The sequence below is a fragment of the Harmonia axyridis genome, chromosome 1 (genome assembly GCF_914767665.1).
Source record: "Harmonia axyridis chromosome 1, icHarAxyr1.1, whole genome shotgun sequence".
Lineage (NCBI taxonomy): Eukaryota > Metazoa > Arthropoda > Insecta > Coleoptera > Coccinellidae > Harmonia > Harmonia axyridis.
The window spans coordinates 30,167,371-30,191,766 of NC_059501.1; the positions used below are offsets into that span (position 1 = coordinate 30,167,371).

At 30.7% G+C, this 24,396-nt stretch overlaps 1 protein-coding gene across 1 annotated transcript; it reads left to right on the top strand.

The window, feature by feature from the left end:
• LOC123688399 (1,5-anhydro-D-fructose reductase-like) lies at positions 1-23,848 on the top strand. Its single transcript, XM_045627106.1, has 6 exons — positions 1-267; positions 14,268-14,409; positions 14,744-14,970; positions 18,433-18,680; positions 20,641-20,892; positions 23,602-23,848. Exons 1-6 carry the CDS (start codon positions 97-99, stop codon positions 23,648-23,650), a joined length of 1,089 nt encoding a protein of 362 aa, XP_045483062.1. The 5' UTR covers positions 1-96; the 3' UTR covers positions 23,651-23,848.
• Positions 23,849-24,396: the final 548 nt, after the last annotated feature.

Sequence of the window (24,396 nt, forward strand, 5' to 3'; positions counted from 1 at the left end):
TATCTACCGGTAAAAAGACGATTTTTCATTGTATCCACAAGTAGGACTGTAGAAGGAAGTGAGCGCTAAGTACAGCTCACCACTAATGGATATATAATGTCAGTATTACTCAAGTCCCTGAGAATAGCAGTCGCGGTTTCAGCGTTCAACCTAATCGGTAAAAAAGCAGTGACCGCAGCAGCAAGCAGAACTATGGCTTCAAAAATTCCATCTTTCACGTTGAACAATGGCAGAGAGATGCCTTCAATCGGTTATGGTACATGGCAGGTGAGAAAAAAGAAATTCTATTGTCTGATAACGGCACCTTAAACTGCAAGTGAAGTGTGTAATTATTTACTATAGGTCACTTCTATCTCAACGCTGAGAATTTTGATAGAATTCATTTCATTCAATTCTAGGTTTATTGTTTTGTGTTTAAGGTGCTGTTAAATATGAAAAGAATTTGTATTAATAGTCTTATATAATTAGGTACTTGTAAAGATATTTGGTCAATAATGATATTTGTTCACTTTTTATTTAATTCAATTATTATAGTAGATATATCTTTTCGAAAAACAATCGAATTAATTTCAGATAAACTAAATAGTAAACTTTGAATAACGGGAAAACTTCAAAAAAAAGTCTTCCACTATTGATTCATGTGTTCGATGGAATCATAAAATTTTCTAATATGACATCGAATTAAGTTTTGAATTATATTTTAGAAAAGGGAAATGGTATTTTAGGGGTTATCAATTCAATTTCAGTTAATTTAACATGTAATTCAGAACATTTCCGAATGTGAGGTACCAATAATACTTGTTTTGCATATTGATGCAACACAGGTATTACATAGATGCGGTTATTATTTTTTATTGATTCTGAAATTGAATAGATATTGCTTTCTGAAATACAAATGGTCGTTTCTCAATACAATTTTTTTTTGAAATTCAAATTTTTCATCATCAATAACAACTTCCGAATATTAATTACAATTTTGATCATCTGAAATTCAATTTGCTTTTCTCAATTACATTTTACGCTTTCTTGATTACAATGGTGCAGTTCGATGTTAAAGTACCGGTTGAAATTTTTGAATTTAAGTTGTATCAGTTAAAAATCTCGAAAAGTTTGATGATTTTGAGGGGGGAAGTCTACAAATGCTGCAATCTCTTCCATTTTCTGTACCCTCGTAGGGGGAGGGGGCTCAACTTTGAAATTTAAAATGAAAAAAACTCCTGTTTTCATAGTAGATCCATATTTTATGGTCATAGATGGCTTTGTAATCAAATTTGAAATTTTCGATTGAACGACTTCAATATATCCGTTCCATTGATCATTCGAATGATTTTGTATCAGTGAAACTATTCATTGAAAAGATGGAAAATGTTCTGCCCATACATATAGACGACTTGGTGGAGATTCCAAATAGATGAGATTCATTTTGGTTCTTTTCTTTACTTTCAATTTATAAATCATTTTTAATTAATGGGTAATCTGAACCAAAAAAACCAAGAACAAATAATATCGGTATTTTCAAATAATCATTTGTGGTACATTTACTGGGAACGAACAGTGCAGCAGGGCCAGCAGGAAAGGTCAGAATATCATGTGAAAATTTTGAATTCGACCGCAGAGCCATCTATGAGGAATCGTAAAAAATTCTTCGTTCAAAAATTTTGTATTTTTCGCTGTAAAATACGAATCTGCTATAAAAAACAGGGGATCCCACTTAAAATTCCATAGTTGAATTTTTCCTTCAAAACCATCAACTTTTTATTCGGAACATTTTTCCACAATTTGTTTTCTTTTCGGGATTTTTAACCGATTCAACTCAAACAAATCACTCGATATAAACTATGAGAAATAGAGAATTCAAGTATAAACATGATAAAGCTTTTAGTGAAAGGTGTAACGTTTACCAATACAATTATATTGGAATATTTACTTGAGATTAATCCTCAAATCCAAGAAGATAATGAATGAGTACCTTTCACTGATAATAAGAACATATTTGTAAATATAGTAGGAACAATATTGCCGACATAGAGGATTTTATATTTCTTATATTTCGAACGGATGTATTTATGGATCCCTCAGTCAAAGAATTCGATGTTCGAGATCCGAATATTCCTGAAAATTTCAAGTTTTCGTGAAATAAATTTTACCATGGATTCGTCATAAATGAGTCGAACTTAATTATTGAGTCTATTCCCGGCTCAAAATTCGAAATGTACCGAACAGACGTTGTGATGAAATGATAAAACACTCTGTTCGGGAAACGAATGCACATAAACTATAAAGATGAATTTGCAGTTGTCGATTGGGAGATTTCTGAAAAGTCATGTCCACTAGGAGGATACACAGAGAGACTTTTCAGAATCATGTAAATCAATTTGAAGAATTCTTCTCAAAGAATATTCCCTATAAATCTGATCTCTTCAGCTTCCTAAAAATATTCATGTTGCATTCTTTATCTACTTAAATTCGCAAATATTGAAGAAGTAATTCGAGTTTAAATCCAGGTCGACCCTATATAAGTGGGTGCCCTCTCAAATAAAACAGTTGTTTGTATTGATATTTTTGAGCCACGACAATGTAGTTAGAATAACCCAATCAATACAATATAACCTTATATAAACTCCTATTGACGTGGATTCGTTGCTCGAGGAAATGGATATCAATTAATCATACGTAAATTAAGTCACCTTCCTCTACAGTCTACATCAAATAATATCGAATACGATTGAAACAAATTTGCAATGTTATATAACGATCCAGTTGGTTGCGATTCCCTGACCTTGGCTTCAACCTTGTTATTAAGGCAGGTATAGAAATATCTAATGCGAACTACAATTTTTTCTCGTCATGGCAATATTCATTTTCAACTGTGATGCGTTTTATATTCCTGATTTTATTCAATCATAGCAGAGATTGTATGCTAGGATTGGAAAATTCTTTTGCAAAAAAAAAGCTTGAAATACCTTGGTTTCGACTTTTCTAGATAAGTTTGATTTTCTCTTATTTTCAGATATTGTCGAGCTTACGGTTCTGTGTTCAAAAATCTTATATATTATTATAACTGTGTTCTAATAATATCTTCTTTAAATCTGTGGACATGGTAGATCTATCGAAAAGGATCTATAATCAGAGTCTTTAATTTTGGCGAAATACAAATAAAAAAATTCACAAGTCTATTCATGCAATATCATTTAAATTTCATGCATCTTTTTTTGATTTAAACATAAAAATGGGAACGTTCTTCTAGGAAAGAGAAAATCTGATTCTTTTTTTTTTCGAGGTTGAATCAAAATATCGAAACCAAAGACTCATATACGATTATTTGAAGATTTATAATACTTGAATTGAAGAAGGATTTACAATTCAATAGAAACCGGATTAGAATCTCAAATACAGGATCGTAAAAATAGGAACGTTTTTCTAGGAAGAGAAAATTTGATTCGATTTTTTTCGAGGTTGAATCAAAACATTGAAACCAAAGACTCCTATACCATTATTTGAAGATTTATAATCCTTGTTCTAATAATATCTTCTTTAAATCTGTGGACATGGTAGATCTATCGAAAAGGATCTATAAACAGGATTCAATCAGTCTTTAATTTTGGCGAAATACAAATAAAAAAATTCACAAGTCTATTCATGCAATATCATTTAAATTTCATGCATCTTTTTTTGATTTGATCATAAAAATGGGAACGTTTTTCTAGAAAAGAGAAAATCTGATTCTTTATTTTTCGAGGTTGAATCAAAATATCGAAACCAAAGACTCATATACGATTATTTGAAGATTTATAATCCTTGAATTGAAGAAGGATTTACAATTCAATAGAAACCGGATTAGAATCTCAAATACAGGATCGTAAAAATAGGAACGTTTTTCTAGGAAGAGAAAATTTTATTCGATTTTTTTCGAGATTGGATCAAAACATTGAAACCAAAGACTCCTATACCATTATTTGAAGATTTATAATCCTTGAATTGAAGAAGGATTTACAATTCAATAGAAACCGGATTAGAATCTCAAAAAAAGATCATAAAAATAGGAACGTTTTTCTAGGAAGAGAAAATTTTATTCGATTTTTTTCGAGATTGGATCAAAACATTGAAACCAAAGACTCCTATACCATTATTTGAAGATTTATAATCCTTGAATTGAAGAAGGATTTACAATTCAATAGAAACCGGATTAGAATCTCAAAAAAAGATCATAAAAATAGGAACGCTTTTCTAGGAAGAGAAAATTTTATTCGATTTTTTTCGAGATTGGATCAAAACATTGAAACCAAAGACTCCTATACCATTATTTGAAGATTTATAATCCTTGAATTGAAGAAGGATTTACAATTCAATAGAAACCGGATTAGAATCTCAAAAAAAGATCATAAAAATAGGAACGTTTTTCTAGGAAGAGAAAATTTTATTCGATTTTTTTCGAGATTGGATCAAAACATTGAAACCAAAGACTCCTATACCATTATTTGAAGATTTATAATCCTTGAATTGAAGAAGGATTTACAATTCAATAGAAACCGGATTAGAATCTCAAAAAAAGATCATAAAAATAGGAACGTTTTTCTAGGAAGAGAAAATTTTATTCGATTTTTTTCGAGATTGGATCAAAACATTGAAACCAAAGACTCCTATACCATTATTTGAAGATTTATAATCCTTGAATTGAAGAAGGATTTACAATTCAATAGAAACCGGATTAGAATCTCAAAAAAAGATCATAAAAATAGGAACGTTTTTCTAGGAAGAGAAAATTTTATTCGATTTTTTTCGAGATTGGATCAAAACATTGAAACCAAAGACTCCTATACCATTATTTGAAGATTTATAATCCTTGAATTGAAGAAGGATTTACAATTCAATAGAAACCGGATTAGAATCTCAAAAAAAGATCATAAAAATAGGAACGTTTTTCTAGGAAGAGAAAATTTTATTCGATTTTTTTCGAGATTGGATCAAAACATTGAAACCAAAGACTCCTATACCATTATTTGAAGATTTATAATCCTTGAATTGAAGAAGGATTTACAATTCAATAGAAACCGGATTAGAATCTCAAAAAAAGATCATAAAAATAGGAACGTTTTTCTAGGAAGAGAAAATTTTATTCGATTTTTTTCGAGATTGGATCAAAACATTGAAACCAAAGACTCCTATACCATTATTTGAAGATTTATAATCCTTGAATTGAAGAAGGATTTACAATTCAATAGAAACCGGATTAGAATCTCAAAAAAAGATCATAAAAATAGGAACGTTTTTCTAGGAAGAGAAAATTTTATTCGATTTTTTTCGAGATTGGATCAAAACATTGAAACCAAAGACTCCTATACCATTATTTGAAGATTTATAATCCTTGAATTGAAGAAGGATTTACAATTCAATAGAAACCGGATTAGAATCTCAAAAAAAGATCATAAAAATAGGAACGTTTTTCTAGGAAGAGAAAATTTTATTCGATTTTTTTCGAGATTGGATCAAAACATTGAAACCAAAGACTCCTATACCATTATTTGAAGATTTATAATCCTTGAATTGAAGAAGGATTTACAATTCAATAGAAACCGGATTAGAATCTCAAAAAAAGATCATAAAAATAGGAACGTTTTTCTAGGAAGAGAAAATTTTATTCGATTTTTTTCGAGATTGGATCAAAACATTGAAACCAAAGACTCCTATACCATTATTTGAAGATTTATAATCCTTGAATTGAAGAAGGATTTACAATTCAATAGAAACCGGATTAGAATCTCAAAAAAAGATCATAAAAATAGGAACGTTTTTCTAGGAAGAGAAAATTTTATTCGATTTTTTTCGAGATTGGATCAAAACATTGAAACCAAAGACTCCTATACCATTATTTGAAGATTTATAATCCTTGAATTGAAGAAGGATTTACAATTCAATAGAAACCGGATTAGAATCTCAAAAAAAGATCATAAAAATAGGAACGTTTTTCTAGGAAGAGAAAATTTTATTCGATTTTTTTCGAGATTGGATCAAAACATTGAAACCAAAGACTCCTATACCATTATTTGAAGATTTATAATCCTTGAATTGAAGAAGGATTTACAATTCAATAGAAACCGGATTAGAATCTCAAAAAAAGATCATAAAAATAGGAACGTTTTTCTAGGAAGAGAAAATTTTATTCGATTTTTTTCGAGATTGGATCAAAACATTGAAACCAAAGACTCCTATACCATTATTTGAAGATTTATAATCCTTGAATTGAAGAAGGATTTACAATTCAATAGAAACCGGATTAGAATCTCAAAAAAAGATCATAAAAATAGGAACGTTTTTCTAGGAAGAGAAAATTTTATTCGATTTTTTTCGAGATTGGATCAAAACATTGAAACCAAAGACTCCTATACCATTATTTGAAGATTTATAATCCTTGAATTGAAGAAGGATTTACAATTCAATAGAAACCGGATTAGAATCTCAAAAAAAGATCATAAAAATAGGAACGTTTTTCTAGGAAGAGAAAATTTTATTCGATTTTTTTCGAGATTGGATCAAAACATTGAAACCAAAGACTCCTATACCATTATTTGAAGATTTATAATCCTTGAATTGAAGAAGGATTTACAATTCAATAGAAACCGGATTAGAATCTCAAAAAAAGATCATAAAAATAGGAACGTTTTTCTAGGAAGAGAAAATTTTATTCGATTTTTTTCGAGGTTGAATCAAAACATTGAAACCAAAGACTCCTATACCATTATTTGAAGATTTATAATCCTTGAATTGAAGAAGGATTTACAATTCAATAGAAACCGGATTAGAATCTCAAAAAAAGATCATAAAAATAGGAACGTTTTTCTAGGAAGAGAAAATTTTATTCGATTTTTTTCGAGATTGGATCAAAACATTGAAACCAAAGACTCCTATACCATTATTTGAAGATTTATAATCCTTGAATTGAAGAAGGATTTACAATTCAATAGAAACCGGATTAGAATCTCAAAAAAAGATCATAAAAATAGGAACGTTTTTCTAGGAAGAGAAAATTTTATTCGATTTTTTTCGAGATTGGATCAAAACATTGAAACCAAAGACTCCTATACCATTATTTGAAGATTTATAATCCTTGAATTGAAGAAGGATTTACAATTCAATAGAAACCGGATTAGAATCTCAAAAAAAGATCATAAAAATAGGAACGTTTTTCTAGGAAGAGAAAATTTTATTCGATTTTTTTCGAGATTGGATCAAAACATTGAAACCAAAGACTCCTATACCATTATTTGAAGATTTATAATCCTTGAATTGAAGAAGGATTTACAATTCAATAGAAACCGGATTAGAATCTCAAAAAAAGATCATAAAAATAGGAACGTTTTTCTAGGAAGAGAAAATTTTATTCGATTTTTTTCGAGATTGGATCAAAACATTGAAACCAAAGACTCCTATACCATTATTTGAAGATTTATAATCCTTGAATTGAAGAAGGATTTACAATTCAATAGAAACCGGATTAGAATCTCAAAAAAAGATCATAAAAATAGGAACGTTTTTCTAGGAAGAGAAAATTTTATTCGATTTTTTTCGAGATTGGATCAAAACATTGAAACCAAAGACTCCTATACCATTATTTGAAGATTTATAATCCTTGAATTGAAGAAGGATTTACAATTCAATAGAAACCGGATTAGAATCTCAAAAAAAGATCATAAAAATAGGAACGTTTTTCTAGGAAGAGAAAATTTTATTCGATTTTTTTCGAGATTGGATCAAAACATTGAAACCAAAGACTCCTATACCATTATTTGAAGATTTATAATCCTTGAATTGAAGAAGGATTTACAATTCAATAGAAACCGGATTAGAATCTCAAAAAAAGATCATAAAAATAGGAACGTTTTTCTAGGAAGAGAAAATTTTATTCGATTTTTTTCGAGATTGGATCAAAACATTGAAACCAAAGACTCCTATACCATTATTTGAAGATTTATAATCCTTGAATTGAAGAAGGATTTACAATTCAATAGAAACCGGATTAGAATCTCAAAAAAAGATCATAAAAATAGGAACGTTTTTCTAGGAAGAGAAAATTTTATTCGATTTTTTTCGAGATTGGATCAAAACATTGAAACCAAAGACTCCTATACCATTATTTGAAGATTTATAATCCTTGAATTGAAGAAGGATTTACAATTCAATAGAAACCGGATTAGAATCTCAAAAAAAGATCATAAAAATAGGAACGTTTTTCTAGGAAGAGAAAATTTTATTCGATTTTTTTCGAGATTGGATCAAAACATTGAAACCAAAGACTCCTATATCATTATTTGAAGATTTATAATCCTTGAATTGAAGAAGGATTTACAATTCAATAGAAACCGGATTAGAATCTCAAAAAAAGATCATAAAAATAGGAACGTTTTTCTAGGAAGAGAAAATTTTATTCGATTTTTTTCGAGATTGGATCAAAACATTGAAACCAAAGACTCCTATACCATTATTTGAAGATTTATAATCCTTGAATTGAAGAAGGATTTACAATTCAATAGAAACCGGATTAGAATCTCAAAAAAAGATCATAAAAATAGGAACGTTTTTCTAGGAAGAGAAAATTTTATTCGATTTTTTTCGAGATTGGATCAAAACATTGAAACCAAAGACTCCTATACCATTATTTGAAGATTTATAATCCTTGAATTGAAGAAGGATTTACAATTCAATAGAAACCGGATTAGAATCTCAAAAAAAGATCATAAAAATAGGAACGTTTTTCTAGGAAGAGAAAATTTTATTCGATTTTTTTCGAGATTGGATCAAAACATTGAAACCAAAGACTCCTATACCATTATTTGAAGATTTATAATCCTTGAATTGAAGAAGGATTTACAATTCAATAGAAACCGGATTAGAATCTCAAAAAAAGATCATAAAAATAGGAACGTTTTTCTAGGAAGAGAAAATTTTATTCGATTTTTTTCGAGATTGGATCAAAACATTGAAACCAAAGACTCCTATACCATTATTTGAAGATTTATAATCCTTGAATTGAAGAAGGATTTACAATTCAATAGAAACCGGATTAGAATCTCAAAAAAAGATCATAAAAATAGGAACGTTTTTCTAGGAAGAGAAAATTTTATTCGATTTTTTTCGAGATTGGATCAAAACATTGAAACCAAAGACTCCTATACCATTATTTGAAGATTTATAATCCTTGAATTGAAGAAGGATTTACAATTCAATAGAAACCGGATTAGAATCTCAAAAAAAGATCATAAAAATAGGAACGTTTTTCTAGGAAGAGAAAATTTTATTCGATTTTTTTCGAGATTGGATCAAAACATTGAAACCAAAGACTCCTATACCATTATTTGAAGATTTATAATCCTTGAATTGAAGAAGGATTTACAATTCAATAGAAACCGGATTAGAATCTCAAAAAAAGATCATAAAAATAGGAACGTTTTTCTAGGAAGAGAAAATTTTATTCGATTTTTTTCGAGATTGGATCAAAACATTGAAACCAAAGACTCCTATACCATTATTTGAAGATTTATAATCCTTGAATTGAAGAAGGATTTACAATTCAATAGAAACCGGATTAGAATCTCAAAAAAAGATCATAAAAATAGGAACGTTTTTCTAGGAAGAGAAAATTTTATTCGATTTTTTTCGAGATTGGATCAAAACATTGAAACCAAAGACTCCTATACCATTATTTGAAGATTTATAATCCTTGAATTGAAGAAGGATTTACAATTCAATAGAAACCGGATTAGAATCTCAAAAAAAGATCATAAAAATAGGAACGTTTTTCTAGGAAGAGAAAATTTTATTCGATTTTTTTCGAGATTGGATCAAAACATTGAAACCAAAGACTCCTATACCATTATTTGAAGATTTATAATCCTTGAATTGAAGAAGGATTTACAATTCAATAGAAACCGGATTAGAATCTCAAAAAAAGATCATAAAAATAGGAACGTTTTTCTAGGAAGAGAAAATTTTATTCGATTTTTTTCGAGATTGGATCAAAACATTGAAACCAAAGACTCCTATACCATTATTTGAAGATTTATAATCCTTGAATTGAAGAAGGATTTACAATTCAATAGAAACCGGATTAGAATCTCAAAAAAAGATCATAAAAATAGGAACGTTTTTCTAGGAAGAGAAAATTTTATTCGATTTTTTTCGAGATTGGATCAAAACATTGAAACCAAAGACTCCTATACCATTATTTGAAGATTTATAATCCTTGAATTGAAGAAGGATTTACAATTCAATAGAAACCGGATTAGAATCTCAAAAAAAGATCATAAAAATAGGAACGTTTTTCTAGGAAGAGAAAATTTTATTCGATTTTTTTCGAGATTGGATCAAAACATTGAAACCAAAGACTCCTATACCATTATTTGAAGATTTATAATCCTTGAATTGAAGAAGGATTTACAATTCAATAGAAACCGGATTAGAATCTCAAAAAAAGATCATAAAAATAGGAACGTTTTTCTAGGAAGAGAAAATTTTATTCGATTTTTTTCGAGATTGGATCAAAACATTGAAACCAAAGACTCCTATACCATTATTTGAAGATTTATAATCCTTGAATTGAAGAAGGATTTACAATTCAATAGAAACCGGATTAGAATCTCAAAAAAAGATCATAAAAATAGGAACGTTTTTCTAGGAAGAGAAAATTTTATTCGATTTTTTTCGAGATTGGATCAAAACATTGAAACCAAAGACTCCTATACCATTATTTGAAGATTTATAATCCTTGAATTGAAGAAGGATTTACAATTCAATAGAAACCGGATTAGAATCTCAAAAAAAGATCATAAAAATAGGAACGTTTTTCTAGGAAGAGAAAATTTTATTCGATTTTTTTCGAGATTGGATCAAAACATTGAAACCAAAGACTCCTATACCATTATTTGAAGATTTATAATCCTTGAATTGAAGAAGGATTTACAATTCAATAGAAACCGGATTAGAATCTCAAAAAAAGATCATAAAAATAGGAACGTTTTTCTAGGAAGAGAAAATTTTATTCGATTTTTTTCGAGGTTGAATCAAAACATTGAAACCAAAGACTCCTATACCATTATTTGAAGATTTATAATCCTTGAATTGAAGAAGGATTTACAATTCAATAGAAACCGGATTAGAATCTCAAAAAAAGATCATAAAAATAGGAACGTTTTTCTAGGAAGAGAAAATTTTATTCGATTTTTTTCGAGATTGGATCAAAACATTGAAACCAAAGACTCCTATACCATTATTTGAAGATTTATAATCCTTGAATTGAAGAAGGATTTACAATTCAATAGAAACCGGATTAGAATCTCAAAAAAAGATCATAAAAATAGGAACGTTTTTCTAGGAAGAGAAAATTTTATTCGATTTTTTTCGAGATTGGATCAAAACATTGAAACCAAAGACTCCTATACCATTATTTGAAGATTTATAATCCTTGAATTGAAGAAGGATTTACAATTCAATAGAAACCGGATTAGAATCTCAAAAAAAGATCATAAAAATAGGAACGTTTTTCTAGGAAGAGAAAATTTTATTCGATTTTTTTCGAGATTGGATCAAAACATTGAAACCAAAGACTCCTATACCATTATTTGAAGATTTATAATCCTTGAATTGAAGAAGGATTTACAATTCAATAGAAACCGGATTAGAATCTCAAAAAAAGATCATAAAAATAGGAACGTTTTTCTAGGAAGAGAAAATTTTATTCGATTTTTTTCGAGATTGGATCAAAACATTGAAACCAAAGACTCCTATACCATTATTTGAAGATTTATAATCCTTGAATTGAAGAAGGATTTACAATTCAATAGAAACCGGATTAGAATCTCAAAAAAAGATCATAAAAATAGGAACGTTTTTCTAGGAAGAGAAAATTTTATTCGATTTTTTTCGAGATTGGATCAAAACATTGAAACCAAAGACTCCTATACCATTATTTGAAGATTTATAATCCTTGAATTGAAGAAGGATTTACAATTCAATAGAAACCGGATTAGAATCTCAAAAAAAGATCATAAAAATAGGAACGTTTTTCTAGGAAGAGAAAATTTTATTCGATTTTTTTCGAGATTGGATCAAAACATTGAAACCAAAGACTCCTATACCATTATTTGAAGATTTATAATCCTTGAATTGAAGAAGGATTTACAATTCAATAGAAACCGGATTAGAATCTCAAAAAAAGATCATAAAAATAGGAACGTTTTTCTAGGAAGAGAAAATTTGATTCGATTCTTTTCGAGGTTGAATCAAAACATCGAAACCAAAGACCAATATATGTACCATTATTTGAAGATTTATAATCCTTGAAATGAAGAAGGATAAAAACCAAATTAGAATCTCCAGAATTTTTCATAATATTATATTTTTATTATTTTCTCAATATCTAGAATTTTATGTGTTGTTTTGTTGAATGGTATTGGACAATAAACTTGTTTCATAAATATTTGATGAATTCAAGCCTTCTTTTTCCCGGGCGGAATTTTCTAAAAATTCATAGCACGGTTATGTTATACGGCTAGATGTCAAAAATAATGAATATTTTCTGTGGGGAATAGTGAATTCTCACAATTATTATCTATTTTTTAATCAATAGGAGGAAAATTCTCACGTGACATCGAGAAACAGATCTAAAAATGTTTCATGCGTGATGATAATCAGTAGGTATATTATGTTCTTATGTATATCAAGGAAGGCAATCAATTAGGTACAATTTTTTTATGTCATCACGAAGTTTATAGATTCACACGTTCCAATTCCATCTACCTTTATAATATGACCTATATTCATAGCTCCAATTGAAATACACTCCTTAAAAGTAATTATTTTTGAGTGCTCGTCCCCGAACAGATCGCTCTATCATTTTTGTCATTATGTCTGTCATTTTCGAATTTTGAACCGGGAATGAATTCAAACATGAATGATGACGAATCCATCCCCAAATTGAATTTTTCTATCTGTCTGGTCGCAAACACTTCATTTCCCGTATGAACAAACCTAGAAAATTTTCAAGGTGTGTTCATCTTGAAAATTTTTTTTCAAGATGAACACACCTCAAACCAGCTGAGCCTTAATTTGAACAAGACAGTACCTCTAAATTTCTCTCTTAGAGAAATTAATGGGGAAATAGAAAACATAAAATTCTTAGGACTCCATCTCGACACAAAACTATCATGGAAACATCATATCCAAGCTCTCACAAGTAAACTTGCAAGTATAATCTTCTTATTGAGGAAACTATCACAGACAGCTACCGTGGAAATCTGTAGGGTAGCCTATATGGGACTGTTCCAAAGCCAAATATCATATGGAATACTTCTGTGGGGTAATGCTACAGACTGGATAAAAATATTTCGCATGCAGAAAAGAGCCATCAGAGCAATAACACGAACTCCCTATACTGAAACATGCAGACATATTTTCAAGAATTTAAACATTCTTACTCTCCCATCGTTGTTTATATATCACTGTCTATATTACATCAAAACTAATGAGCAAAACTTCTCTAAACAAAATACTCTTCACTTATATGACACAAGAAACAGAAATGATCTAATAATCCCACAACATAGACTCACCTTAACTCACAAAAGCTTTATCAACCTATCTGTCAAACTTTTCAATAAACTTCCCAAGCAAATGAAAGATCTTCCAACAGCAAAATTCAAGATAGAAACTAAAAAGATGCTTCTAACAATTAGTGCCTACAATATCCAAGAATTCTTTAACGCTGATGTTCTCTCCTCAATGAGTGTATAGCTGTGATATTTTCAACTTTGTTTTGCTGAATATTCCGGTGTACCTGTACTGTACTTTAATCCATTATTATATCTATATTTGTCTATCTAGAGATACTAATCCATGTATATTCATGTGAATATTTTGACGATGCTAAAACATCATTTGTTATTTGAGCAAATAAAGTATATTATTATTATTATTGAATGCCGCTGTTATATTGATTAATGGGCATAACAAGACTAGGGAGCCCATAAATACAAATTTGGTTCTTCGAAATTTTGTTTTCCTGTAAATTTCAAAACTAGTTTTTATCGTAAATCGAACTATAAAAAATTCAAGAAGTATATCGATAAGAACATACACAAAAAATTGAATGAAATGTCCTAGACTTTTCAGATATTTGCTGAGATATCTCGATCAACTTAGATGGGCAGAAACTTTTAGAGTTTCGAAGTTACTCCTGGATGAAATTTTGTTCTCTAAATAATTCTATATTTTCTCAGGCAAAAGACGATGAACTTGAAAAAGCAGTGGAAGCAGCCTTAGAAGCAGGTTACAGACATATCGATACAGCTTACGTATATGAAAATGAGAAGGTCATTGGAAAAGTATTAAAGCGTTGGCTCGATGAAGGAAAAGTAAAACGTAAGTTTCATCTTCTCCTTATTGACTGCGTAATTTCACAACTTTTATAGTAGTTTATAGCGCTATTCAAAATGAAACTTCTCATTTACTCATATACTCAATACTTTAGTGACAACAGGTACAACCGAGTTCAAATTTTGCATGTACATTAATAATAATTTATAAATAATGAAGTGGATATACACCCCGCTCCCTAAAAAATAAAGATAATCATCAGAAATAGAACAAGACTGAAATTCAGTTTGTGCATGTCAAATAACCTATCGGATGTTTTACTTGTAATCCGGATTTAAATTTTCAAATTACGTTGATAACAATGCCATCCATTTTTCAGGAGAAGATATTTTCTTGGTAACGAAACTTCCACCTGGTGGTGGTCGTCCCGAAGGAGTTTCAAAGTACATCAATAAATCTCTAGAAAATCTACAAGTGGATTATGTTGACTTGTACCTTATTCATGTACCATTTTCTTTCAAAGAGGTTGATGGTCAAATCCATCCCACTAAGCCTGATGGTACTATTGATATGGATACTTCAACTGATCATGTTGCCATATGGAAGGTTAGTATTGATCTTATTCGATGTTACTGGACTTGAAAGAATTGAAGATAAGTTCGCTACAACTTTGTCACATTGAAATTTAAAAATGAAAATTTTTCGGTGAGATTTGAATCTGAAGTTATTCTTCCCTGATACCGAATCATCTTGCTATATGATTTCTTGATTACCTTTCGTCCGATGAAAAAATGTTAAATGTCCCTCCCTTCACAATGGAATGGAATGCTTTGAATTTCAGATTGTGGATATATCTTCATTCTCTGCATAATATATTGTCATATAAAGAGATGAATGCCATAAGGATTAGTTCCAGTACAAGCTAGGTTGTGTTCACCCAGTGAATCAACAACAGTTTCCTGAACCGCCAAGATCAGTACAAATTTCGAAAACTCATGGATACAAAAATCCACAAAATATTACATTCTTACGAATAGATCAATACGTCCAGCCTAAGTTGAGACATGAAAAAATTGAAGTCTGCCATCCTTTGAAATGTTAAGCGAATGATAGTTTAATTTAGTTATGTTAAGAGTTAGAAAAGAGAGTTTCTTTTTTTTTGTGTTTATTTTTTCTGTTTGGAAATGTAATACTTTGGACGTATGGATTCTGTAATTTTTCAGTTAAAATGTAAATCACGTACAGGTTATACCTCCGTGTGGAACGTTTATACTGTATCTATTTCAGAATAAACTATATTATTATTATTATTATACGTAGTGATCACAATCTTCTGATGGCAAAATTGGAGATGAAACAAGACCTAAGCAATATAGATGACAAGATCAAATAGATGCATCAACAAAAGCACACTATCAGGCTACAATAAAATCGAAAATAGTTGTAAATCCAATAAACGCAGAAGATGAGATCAATACCAGTTGAGAAAAAATAGAAACAAGCATGCAGGAAGCTGCCATGGCAGCTATGGTAGTTCGTAAGTTAATTGGACTAAACAAAAAGTCAAATAAAACCCCATGTTTTGGTTAGTTAGTGAAGGAGAAATGCGAAGATAATAAAAAAATGATTTCAAACATCGCTCCTTGGAGACCTGTCAAGCATATAAAAAATATAAAACAGTGTGCAAGGAAGCAACAGTATGTGTGAAACAGACGAAAAAGGCATATTGGGGAAACTTCTCCCTGTGAAAAAAACCTGACTTTTATGGAGTACAGAAATGAATATGGTAGTTTATAAGAACTTAAAGTAAGGTAAAAGCACCACCACGGCTCTCTATGAATTAACATCGGGTATTATTGAGGCAATTGAACAAGGTGAGATGCCCACCGGACTTTTTATAGATCTCTCTAAGGCTTTTGATTGTGTAGATCACAAGAGACTTCTGAATAAATTGGAATTTTATGGTATTCGTGACAACCAACTTGAATTGCTGCGTAGTTACCTATCTAATAGAACACAAAGAGTTTCCGTTAGCACGGGCGACAAAGTTCACATGTCCAAAGAAGAAGTAGTTGATGTAGGTGTACCGCAAGGGAGTATTTTGGGGCCCCTTCTTTTCCTTCTATATAACAAAGATCTGCCTTCATCTATAGCATCTACTTCAATACAATCAATTATGAATATAATTTTATTTGTTGACGATGCAAATGCACTTAATAAAAATAAAGACCTCAAAACTTGCATCGAACAGACGAAAACAGCCTTTGATCTAATAAATATTTGGTGTAGTCAGAACGGGCTTCATCTAAATGTTGATAAAACTGAATGCGTCATGTTTAGGACTGATAGATCCAAAGAAAATTTCCCGAAAACAATAATGTTCAGCAACACCGCAGTTGAAGTGTCACATACCACTAAATTTTTGGGAGTTTATGTGGACAATCAGTTGAGTTGGTGCGCAATTTTTAAGATCCATTTATTTTGCGAATTTTGATTCTATACTCAGGTACGGAGTCGTGATTTGAGGTAGTGGTTCTGATTGCAGTAAACTGTTTGTGCTGCAAAAGGATACCCAACGAGCTAATCGAATACGGTAGACGATATCTCATTAAACACCCAAGTCGGACAATGAAATGCGCGAAATGGTGAAACAGTATCTCGATTCTCGTATTCAAACAAGGTATTAAAACACTTAGCACCTACAGGGCCATCAATATCTTCGAAACAAATTTAAAGTTAAACGCAGAAATGATAACCCTTTACATATTAACATATCTCTGTAACATGAGTTCATTAATATAATTCAGAACGAAAAGATCCTGCACTGATGCTATAAATAACTCAAAAATTCATTGAATATAACAGACCAGAATACAGTTGCTTCGTAGACCTTTAGAAGGCGTTTGGCCAACTGATGGACGTGGTACAACTTTTGTATGACAAACAATCTCATTGAACTGATCAAAAATACTCACAGTGGACGTATAATATAAGCTTAGATCAATGAATGAAGAATTAACAGACCCTATCCAAATGAAAGAAGGTATTCTTCAGGGTAAATCGCTAAGCCCATTCCTTTTTCAACTATATCAAGAACAAGGTAGAAATTAATGTATGCAAACTGAAGGGCTACAAAATGGAGAATCGAAATGTTACTATAATTTGTTACGCCGATGACGCTAAGGTTACGATCTAAATTTTTCTGTACTGCAAAACTTTTCAATATGTCCATATCGAACTCATGAACAAAATGTATGAAAGCATCTAAAACACCAATCAGAGGTAAGCCAGCTGTAGATTTGGGTGCTGAATAGGAAACGTGAATTAAACTTGGGACAAATCTCCATCTGGGACAAGAAGCATTGGGAGATCAAACCAAATGGAGCAACACTGATTGAATATGATGGGACCGAAGATACGACTAGCATAAGCAGAATGCAGAAACTGGAAGAAGGAAGAAGAACCATACGTCATTCCTTCTTCTTTAGATGATACCATTTTGAAGAGATTTTATAGAGAGACAGATCAGAAATGATTCTTCAGAATTTCAACCCCACTCGATGTTGTTATGGTTTCAGCGTAAAGGAATAGAATAGACAGTCTACATGAATGGGACATGTGTCTATTTTATTCTGTGAAAAGTTTATTAGTGTGATATAAAACATAAAACCCCAGTTAGAATCTTACGAAAAAATGGAGTCAAGCAAAAGTAGTTAAAAGAACACAATTTCATACACAGCTATGAATTTTCAGGCATGTTGAAAAAAGCTTCCACCCAACTGTAGATTATGAAAAGTTTTGTAATTATGTTATAGAATATTCCAAACCTAGAAAAAAATCTGCTTGATAGAAACTTAGAAATATTCAATAAATATTGAGTGTTTGATTGTCTCAGTCTTTACTTGTCGGAAATTCATCTTGATGATTAAAATTAAATATTTTTAATCATCAATAAATATTGAATCATTATTTTGACTTTATTCAAAAAAATGTTGATAAGAAAAGCAAATAAACATGTTTCTTGTGATTTGTCCTATTTTTCTCATTTGTCATTATATTTTTTTCCAGGAAATGGAAAAACAGATGGATAGCGGAAAAACTAAGGCAATCGGATTGTCGAACTTCAACAAAACGCAAATAGAAAGGGTATTGAAGAACTGCAGGATAAGACCCAGTACTCTTCAGGTCGAACTTCATGCGTATCTTCAGCAGAACGAATTGGTTGATTTTTGCAAACAGAATAATATCATCGTAACAGCTTATTCTCCACTTGGTTCACCAGGTTTAGCAGCATTCGTTTCTAATTTCGGACAAAAGTTAGTATACTAGAATCGAGATACCAATGAAAGCATTTTTATTTATACTAATGTGATTTTGGTTTCGTAAATTATTTTCAACAAAACACTTTTATTCTGGAAATAAATTCAACAGTCTATGAAATTTCCGAAGGTAATTAATAATAATAATAATAACCATCTTTATTCCAAATCACCCTGTTACAATATATAATTGATCAAATGAAATGGTACAGAGTCAAGGAAAATGAAAATAAATTCATATGCAACAAAAATCATCCATTGAGTATGGTTCCATTTCAAGCAGAAACTTGAAGACTTCCTCCTTGAAATTTTTGATGTTGTCTATTTTTTGAATAGTAATCGGTAGTGAGTTGAATAACTTTAATGTTCTATATCTAGCCTGCTTCTGCGAAGTAGTAAGATCATGCCTGGGATATAGGTACTTTAAATTTCTAGTTTCATAGTATGCCTTCTTATTTTCATATTCTTCAAATAGATGTTTATTTTTGAACATAAAAATGAGACATTGCTGGATGTATATGCCATATAATGTGAGAATCCCATTTTCTATAACTGGTTTTACATAGTAGTCTTAGGGCTTTTTTTGTATCATGAATAATGATGTTATATTTCCTGATCCATAAAACATAATTCCATATCGTAGTTTTGCTTCTATAGTTGAATAGTATAACATTTTAAGTATGTTACTATTCAAATATTTGGTCATAATTCTGAGGCAGTAAATGGATGATCCCAAGTTACTCCCTAATCTTTGAATATGCTCTTTTCAATCAAGATGTTGATCCATATATACTCCAAGGAATTTGGTTGATTCTGACATTGTAAAATTTTTTCCTAAAAAGATTGTCTCTGGGTTTTCTATTCTTGAATTAGTAGGGTGGAAAAGAATTACTTTAGTTTCGTCCTTATTCATTATCAAGTTGTTATTTAGGAACCATGATTCAGTCAATTGCAGTGTTTGGAGTGAGATCTGCTTCAATTCTGGCCACTGATGTTCAACTGCTAATATATTTGTGTCATCTGCATAGTTTACAACATTTATATTTTCATGTTTCCAATGTTCTTCGAGAAAAAGATCATTCAAATATATAATGAAAAACAAGGTCCAGCTATACTTCCCTGTGGAATCCCCATTTTTATTGTTCTCATCTCTGATCTTGCTTCTTGGTCATCTGTCCTGATCTGAACAAGCTGCTTCCTGTCTTGAAAATACGACTTCACCCATTGAACGGCTGGGCCTCTCACACCATAAGACTGTAACTTCATACAGAGCTTCTCTGCATTAAGGCAATCATAAGCCTTAGATAGGTCCAGAAAGAGTCCCAAAGCCAAACATTTTCCTTCAAAAGCTGATATAATATTACTTGTGAACTAATAAATTGCAGTCTCCACTGATTTTCCCTTCATGTATCCATGTTGATTTCTTGATATCACCGCATTCTTCAACAAGAATTCCATCAATTGTTCACAAAAAACCAACTCAAAAATTTTTGAAAAAGATGGCAAAATGCTTATTGGTCTATAATTACTATAATCCTTGGTATCACCCTTCTTACAGATGGGTATCACCAAAGCTATTTTCAATATATCTGGGAAAATTCCAGTCCTAAGAGAGTTGTTCAACATATATGCAAGTGAACAACATATATTCAAGAGAACACTACAAATTTTATATTCATTTATTTATTTTGCGCGCTTGATTCAGGGGCACAGCAGGCTATGCAGCTTTTACAAAATAAAATATGATGAGAAGAGGAAATCGAGGGGATTATTCAAAAACAACATTATTCAACAAAGAAAAAAATAGGGGACCTCACACTGCTAACCTGCTGTCATCCAAATGACAAATGAATGACTGTTCTCTTCAAAGTCGACTCGATAATTAGAATTTTTAAAATTTGACAGTTGAAAAAGTCCACCAAAAGGGATGATATTCTGACTGTTGTTTAATTTGCAGAATTGATTTACCAGACATTCTTGGAAACCCTACTATCAAAGCCATTGCTAAAAAGCATTCCAAAACAGAAGCACAAGTAGTATTGCGTTTCGACATTCAGAGAGGAATAATACCGATTCCAAAAAGTACAAACCCTGCCAGACTCAGACAAAATCTCGACGTTTTTGATTTCGAACTAGATGAGGAGGATCTGAAACAATTGAAGGGTTTGGATGCAGGAGTCAGGATTTTGAACTTCATGGTGTTCAAAGGGTAAGGAAAAAAAAGCTTCAGTTTCTAGATAAAATTTACATTAGTGTGAATATTGAGTTAAACGAGAATTTATAACAAAGAATATCGCATAGGGAAAGTGGCCCGCTGCCAAATTGGCTAAATTTTTGATATGTTATAGTCCAAGTAATTGAAAACAAGAAGTTGAATAGGCAAAAGTTTTTCTATAGGCCCTTGAAAACTCTCATACAAAACGTTATCCTGGATGATCATCACTATTCTGAGTAATCAAGATGTGGACAATACTCATACTCATACTCGTTTATTTCCCTCAAAACTTTACATATATATCATAAATACAGGGTGGCCATTTGAAAACGAAACAGACGAGATTACAGACGAAATAAAGTTTTTCGATAGAAATGCTCGGACAGGTCGATTTCTGTTTCGAGGGGGACAACTCAAGATGTAGGTTACGGACGCATAGCGCTTCAACCCTTGCTACTACAACCCTCACCCCCAAATTTTGAATAGGGAAGATGGGGTGAGTGATACCTCATTTGAAAGGTATTTTTATACTGATTTCAGCACAGTAATTGTTTTTTCATTTTATGCATTAGTTCTCGAAATATTCTTAACTAAGTATTTTAAAATGAAGTAGTGTTTTCATGGCACTTGTAGTGTTTTGTGAAAAATCGACATTTTGAGCTTCAAAACAACCATGACTGTGGCTTCCTTCCTAACTAACTAACGCATGAATATTTCGAGAACTAATGCATAAAATGAAAAAACAATTACTGTGCTGAAATCAGTATAAAAATACCTTTAAATTGAGGTATCACTCACCCCATCTTCCCTATTCAAAAATTGGGGGTGGGGGTTGTAGCAGCAAGGGTTGGAGCGCTATGCGTCCGTAACCTACATCTTAAGTTGTCCCCCTCGAAACAGAAATCGACCTGTCCGAGCATTTCTATCGAAAAACTTTATTTCGTCTGTAATCTCGTCTGCTTCGTTTTCAAATGGCCACCCTGTATAAAATACATATACAAAATTGACTAGTGAATATAATGACTAGAATTGATGGTTCATGAATTCTTCTATGGAATAGAAGACATTTTCATTAAGTAAGTTTTTCACAAGCCTCTTAAAGGTCGCTCCACGAAGTGATGTCATGTGATCGGGAAGTTTATTGTACATCTTAACACCATATAAGATACTATTAAAAGCAATGTTCTTTGGTGTTGTTACATTTGATCAATTATAGGTAGGTACAGTGTGTCCCAGTTACTCATAATGTTTTGAGTACAATTATTCGAAAATGGTTTCAAATCACCTTAGGGATATACAATCAAAAAATGTTTATGATTTCTATGCTACACCTTATTCTTCATCACGCTCGAAAAAATTACGTTACGTAAGTGTTATTCTCAAAAAAAAAAAAAACAAACGTTATATTCAGAATGCTCCGTACTGAAAAATCCACCCATTTGAAAATTGATACCACGTTTCAATAAAAGAATTAGAAAGACAGATTTGTAATATTTCTTATCCTTCCTCATACCTTGCATTTATGATGTCGAAAAATATTTCTCAGTACGGAAAATTTCGAATATTACTTCGTTTTCTTTTGAAAGGAACTCTCCGTATATTTTTCGAATGTGATGTAGAATGAGGTGTAGAATAGGATTCATAAACATTTTTCGATTTGTAACTTGTAACCATTTTTGAATAATTGAACTCAAAAAATCTAAGTAGCTGGGAAGTACCGTATAATTGACCAAATGTAACAACGCCAAAGTACAATGCTTTTAATAATACTCGTATCTCATATTATTGACTATTCAGATGTTAACTCAAAATAGTGATAATTATCCAGGATATCGTTTTGTACTGTTCAACAATAGAGAACGAATGAGAGCTTTCAGGGGCCTCTAGCGTCAAAATTAGCATATAAAAAAACTTTTGTATATTGAACTTTTTGTTTGGAATGCTTTTGACTATATAACAAATCAAAAATTCAGTCATTTGACAGGAGGTCATTTTCCCTAATCAATGAGATTTTCCGTTGGATAGTTTAATAATTATAATAATAATAAGTCTTTATTTCATATTTTAACATACATTACATGAGCTACCACATAAAAAATTACAAACAAATGACGTGAAAATAAAGTAAATTCCTCATCTATCCAAATATTTATCCAAAGAATACGGTTCTAACTAACAAAATTCTCTTATATTTCGTTATTACTAGCTCAAAACCGAAGAGAAACTAGTTTATTTTTATTATTTTATTTTATATTTTTTCACTTGAGAGAGATACACTTAGCAATTTATAATGATATATCATTGTTGATTTGAATGTATTATTGATGACAACCTTATATCATAAGCTTGATCCTTATTTAGCCTCATGTTCATGCAGCAACGTAAAATTTGTTTATTAAAAACATTTATCAAACATTGGTTGAAAAACAGTGAAAAAATTTTAGTTGCTGCTCAGTGTCATAAAAAACCTTATAGTTTGAAAGCGGAATGATAATATTTTAGTCTATTTAATCGTGTTGATGTATTTTTCAATCGGCCGATTGTCTATTAAATTTAAATACCATCTCGAATCGGCAAATATGCGCTCTGTAAACTATCGGCCGATAGTTTGAGTGTGAGACCTCTCATGGTTAATGAAGGTTTTTTCAGCATTTTTGAACCCTAAAAACCAATTCAGAAGATAATTTCTTATATTTCTTTCAGGATACAACATCATCCCGAATATCCTTTCAAGAATGAAATCAAGGAATAAGTTTGAGAACTCAAAATTCTCATTCTTCAAAAGAGAAAATAAGATAAGAATATGAAATGATCACATCACCTGATATAATAGTTTTAGTTGAATCAAAAATTCTTTTTGATTGTTGAATATAAATAGGAATAATTAATTCAAATTTTATTTGTTGAAGAATAATTGTCAAATATATAATAATAAAACCAAATAACGAAATATTTTTTTCAAAGGAACTTAATATTCACAGAAGTATGAAATTGGTGATGCTTCAGAATTTATCGCCTAGAATGAAGTTTCTGTTTGAGGTAAAACTCTATTCTTCAAAAATGGCCCACAATTCAGAAGAGATTCAATTTGATTAATTTTCGTTGAATCCCTATTCATGGAGTGCTTACTTAGCTAAAGATGAATTATTTAAGTGCCGGATTTGACTAATTTGAGATAGAATAATTGGCGCCCTAAACTTTCTCGAAATCAACACCTAGTTAATTTATTATTCTTGCTAATATCCACATCCGACCAAATAAAATCAATTAGTACTTTTATCCAGCTTTTTCAATTAGAAAAAAATCCACCAAAAATCCAAAAAGGCAGAAATACATTGGTAGTATTGAGCAATGGGTCGTATATACAGTCTAGATACAAGTTAATTGCTTATGTATTTCTATCTGGATTGAAAACTATCGCAGCATATTTCACTACTTCAAAATCTGTCAATAACAAAACTCCTAATTTTTGATTTTATAATTTGATATGCGATCAAC